This window comes from Plasmopara halstedii, assembly GCF_900000015.1.
Source record: "Plasmopara halstedii genome assembly, contig: Scaffold_430, whole genome shotgun sequence".
Taxonomy (NCBI): domain Eukaryota; phylum Oomycota; class Peronosporomycetes; order Peronosporales; family Peronosporaceae; genus Plasmopara; species Plasmopara halstedii.
This window is the reverse complement of record NW_020187350.1, coordinates 845,636-850,324: the sequence shown is the minus strand read 5'-3', so window position 1 is coordinate 850,324 and position 4,689 is coordinate 845,636. Positions and strand designations below refer to the sequence as shown.

Genomic DNA, 4,689 nt, shown 5'->3' with positions numbered 1-4,689 from the left:
TTGCGCTTGAGGAAGCGTCTTTAGGTCACCGACCTTTCGTTCTTTACAAGAACCAAGTGCTAGTGCAGCGAGGGATAGCAATCCGCTGCCTCCAAAGGTATTTAAAAGCCTTAACCAAGGCAACAAACACTTCTGTTCAAAATCGAAACTGATTTTATTTATATTTTTATCCTTGTGTTAAAAGTTTAGATTTTCCTAAATATACTAAATTTCTAGAAAATCTAAATACATGCATAATTACTGGCTACCGCTTTATTCAGCAAAAGAAGGCATAAATTGCTAGCTTTGTCAATACCAATGATGTACAGATCTTTCAAGATGAACATAGAAGTTTGGGTCAGCAAAAGAAGGCATGGATCCAAAGCTCTATCTGTGCCAACGACTCACTGATCTTTCGAGAGATGAATATAGAACAGCTAGAGGCATGGATCCCTAACTTTGTCTGTGCCAATCAAATTTGATCTTTAATTCTCAGGCTGCTGTTTTAATTCCGTGACGTGCCTTTTTAATGGGCGATTCACAGCGTGCTGCTATCAGTTTCGAATATGTCTGTCTGATCCATGTATATCTCTTCTTGACCTCTCTATAAAGTAAAAGCTTATTGACATTTTTAATCCATCTGCTCTTCACAGCAGCAACTGACAAACCCTTGTAAGTAGACTCCTTAAGCACAACAAGCGCTACCTTCGCCGACTTGACGGATGTTATCAACGGCTTATCGATATCCTCTCATTGCAATGCGTACTCTGAGTGGTATGTCCCGTTCGCTGTACGCCTGCTGGTAATGCGCTCACTTTTGAAAGGCGCGTTGCGCTGCGCTGCGGAATCCTGTCTTTCCCCCCGGAGCTAAATACATACAGGCCACAAATCATAAACAAATTTAGGGCATTGTTGCCAAAGAATGAATTATAACTTTACTAGTTTCTGATTAGCCGGTATCTTTTTTACTATGCCAGATAATGTTTCCGCTTTGGCGCACCCGCTGTTTCACTCTTTTATCCACATGAAAATGCACCATCTCTTGCTTATAAAGCTGAGCTAGTACAGCTTAATCCTTTTGTGGCACGCTCTTGTGAGTGAAATCTTGATATCATGCCACGAAATAATCGTATGAGCTCAATCAGTCATGGCGCCACGTTGCCTCCCTTCGAGCGTCTTATCGTGGGACAGATACTGATATGGAATTTTTTCGGATGCACTCTCTGCGCAGCGCAATCAGAGCGATTGGCTTAAGGTGCTTCACGACCTTCAATCTCGAATTGGTGCTTTAGATCGCATAGTATCTCAGTTAGACGGTTGGCTGATACGATACTTTTCTATCAATCAAACGCTTTATCTCGAATGGCGTTTGAAAGCGTGGTCGTATTAGGGCTTTCATAAGCCCTCGTAAAGCACAACATGTGATTGTATTGTTTTGAAATATAGTGAGTGAGACTTCATTTTTTATGCTAGAACCGCTAGTAAATTAGTACAGCGAGTCGCAAAGTAGAAATCCGACAATGAATGTTTAGTTATTTTAAAAGCTTTTAATATTTCACAGTCATTTTCTATGTGTGGTCCATTCACCTCCGATACCTGCGCACTGCTTTTGCACATCCCGGCTCTCTGCCATCATGCCGCGCGCTAACTGCATGACGCTCAAATTTTGTCAAATAAAATTTCGAATACTGCTATGAAGTGGTGACAGGATTATGTAAACAAGTCGAAACATATTCACAACTTCTCCTCCTTCATGATCGGATCCACCATGTCATGGTGTCAAGTAGACAGAGGTTGAGCCGATCATGGTGTCAAGTAGACAGAAGTTGAGCCGATCCTCATCAAAAAATATTAAAATGACTGTAGAGGAATGTGCTGCCATGTTTGACGCAGTTTCAATGCGGGAGGCATTTTGGTTTCGCTTTGCGCTCGTCCCACGAACGTGCTTCTATGTTTAACCTCCACGATTCCCTAAATTAATCGAACATCTGATTGTGGATATTATTGCTCTATTTAGTGCCGAGCATCTTGAGCAAAGCTTGCTTGTGATGCATTGTATAGTATCAATCGTTGTTCAAACGTGGTCAACGGTAACACAACAGTCTTGCTCTACCCTAACCTGTTCAATATCGTTAACAGCAACGAGTTGACGCATCTTGCGCAACCAAATCGCATAGATCACAATACCGATTTTACTTAACGAAATTCTTGCAAAGAAAAATTCAGGCTACTAGACTGTGAGCGTTTTGCCAAAAATGGATGACTAGCCAAAATATTGATGCATGAGTCGGGATTTGTATCCACAAAAATGTTTTGCACGTGCGCATACAAGTTCATCATGTGATATTCTGTTATGAAGGTCATGCTGTCTCCTGTCTCATAGGCGTCGGGTGAAAGCAGAGCTAGCTTCAACAGTGAGACTTCTTACTTTAGGCGTCCACCCCGTTTGAGATGGACTCTTTCTCTATAGCAATTAAGATTACCATAACTTTGGCCATTTTTCGGACAAAGCAATAGCGCGTCGCGCTAACGATATCTATGCTAGGAGACTGCGCGCGCAAAAGTGCAGTATCGGAGTGAGAAGATTATCCCCGTCGTAGGTATTTGCCATGCCAATGACGCAGCGAAGTAAGTGTATTGACGTACGAATAGCGCCCGGAATCACAATATTGTCAACTTTTTTTAGTAAATTGATTTAGCGGCTTATACACGTTGGACATTTTACTTTGCGCAAGATGCACCAAAATGATGCCGCAGCAAAACATGCATCTGGTTGAGTGTGCAAATATCCGCGAAACTTCCTGATCTGCGGCAAGCCGTAGCACATAAGAAAATCAAGAATGTCAATATCGCGAGTCTCAATCATATGTATTGGCACAATTCGTTTCACGCAAAAGCGTTTTGACACTCACGGGATTTGCACCATTTCGATCACCTTCGCCAATGATCAAATTGTTGTCTGGGATGCTTTGTGTAACGGGGTTACACGAACCCTAATAACAGGGGGGAGTGTCACACGAGATGTGCATAATGTGACCACACACCCAAACAAGAACACGGTGCCACACACCCAAACAATAACACGGTACGAGCTTCAATGTTCATCTCTCGAAAGATCAGTGCATCATTGTCATTATCGACGTAGACGACCTGATGCTTGCGGTCCAAGTTCAAAAGTACGAGAAAATGGGTGAAGTTTTTTCAAAGGTTGTTGACTCTCATAGCCAAAATGTCAGGTGATCCATCACGCAATCCGAACTTGCTACCATATACACGAAAAGTATCCTTCTGGGAGCGATTGGTTTCGAGAGCTGAGATGTTCTTATGCTAATTGGAGAAGATGTGTGCAGCCTCTGATGTGAAACGCAACTTCAGATCCGGAAAGATGGGTGGTGTGCAGGGGAAGAAGATTCTATGATCGCGCCAGACGCGACGTACTTCGGCTAAGCTGAAGCTGAAATTAGTGTTCTGGCTGTCAAGCAGTGTCATAATCCTCGCATACGTTACTTACAAAGCATCATCGCTCTATTTTTTTCTGTCAGGAAGTATGCAATGTACTACTATGTACATACACCATTACACTTTTGTGCAATTGAGACATAGTCATGGAGTGTGTATAAGGGAACAACAACGTCATAAGCAAGCTATTGACAACAAATTGAAAAAATAGGTGCTTCGCAATTCTCTCCTGGAAAAGCTTCAGCGAGTCATAAACTCACATCGCCCAAGAAGCAGAAAGCGGCTGGCGCGGGCAAGAGTCGTTAGTGTTAAGGAAACTACAACTTTTGACTAGAAGGGCCACAACCCGAGAATATCGCATTCTGTGTCACGTTGTCATATTACTGCTGAGTAGCTCGAAGGATTGCGAGTTGATGAAATGGTATGGTTGATACTTGATGAGAAACAAACCCTGTCGTCCACATCAGATATTTTTTCATCTAAAACAGTAGCTGAGCACTGAGTGTGATGAGTGGGTTAGCTGACCGCTTGCGAACTATATGTACCCATTACATCCTTTGTTGCATATCACGACATGGTGAAATCTGATCCAACACACGTGTTATCTTGGGTATGAAAGTACGTCATAAAATTGACTTGTTTCTTTAAACCTGATATTGGATATACGGCGATGACCTGTACCAAGAAATCTGTTTGACGTCATTAAAGCTTTAACCCTCGCTAAGTAGGCTTCTAGTGCGAGAAGATAACTTTTCACACTAGGCGTCGACTTTCTGTGTCCGGTAGATTAAGGACAAGTGGTGAATTGTACATGCATATAAAAGGCTAAATACAGCCACAAATAAGCGCAGACATCACTCCCATTGAAGGATGCACTGTAACGCACCGTGTTCACTTTGCCCCAGGGCATGCAGGACGGGCTTAACAAGTTGATGTCCTTGCTAGGCCCTGAGGGCGTGCAACACCTTGCGGACCAAGGCCCCGAGGCAATCGGTGCGCATCTAGAGGCGTTTTCAAATTACGAAAACGCGCTGCTAGAGCACCTGCAGCAGATGATGTCCTCATCATTTGCGTCTATGACGCCACCGTCGGTGACGGACGATTTCCCTGGCCTAAGCCGCTCATGGTGAGCGTTAAGGTCTTCGAGAGGAAAGATGGAGAGAATCTCCTGCTCTGGGTAAGAGAGGTCGAGATGGCCATCACATCCGCCATGCTCCAGTCCGAGCAACAGCGCGTAGCGCTAGCCTATTC

The 4,689-nt window shown here is 43.5% G+C and overlaps 2 protein-coding genes across 2 annotated transcripts; one reads left to right on the top strand and one right to left on the bottom strand.

The window, feature by feature from the left end:
• Positions 1–471: 471 nt before the first annotated feature.
• PHALS_09746 (uncharacterized protein) lies at positions 472–872 on the bottom strand (the record flags this gene model as incomplete). Its single annotated transcript, XM_024725057.1, has 2 exons — positions 472–680; positions 746–872. The coding sequence occupies 2 exons, from the start codon at positions 870–872 to the stop codon at positions 472–474; spliced, it is 336 nt and encodes a 111-aa protein (XP_024575872.1).
• A 963-nt stretch (positions 873–1,835) lies between these two features.
• Positions 1,836–2,213, top strand: PHALS_09745 (uncharacterized protein; the record flags this gene model as incomplete). Its single annotated transcript, XM_024725056.1, has 3 exons — positions 1,836–1,921; positions 1,997–2,069; positions 2,157–2,213. The coding sequence occupies 3 exons, from the start codon at positions 1,836–1,838 to the stop codon at positions 2,211–2,213; spliced, it is 216 nt and encodes a 71-aa protein (XP_024575871.1).
• Positions 2,214–4,689: the final 2,476 nt, after the last annotated feature.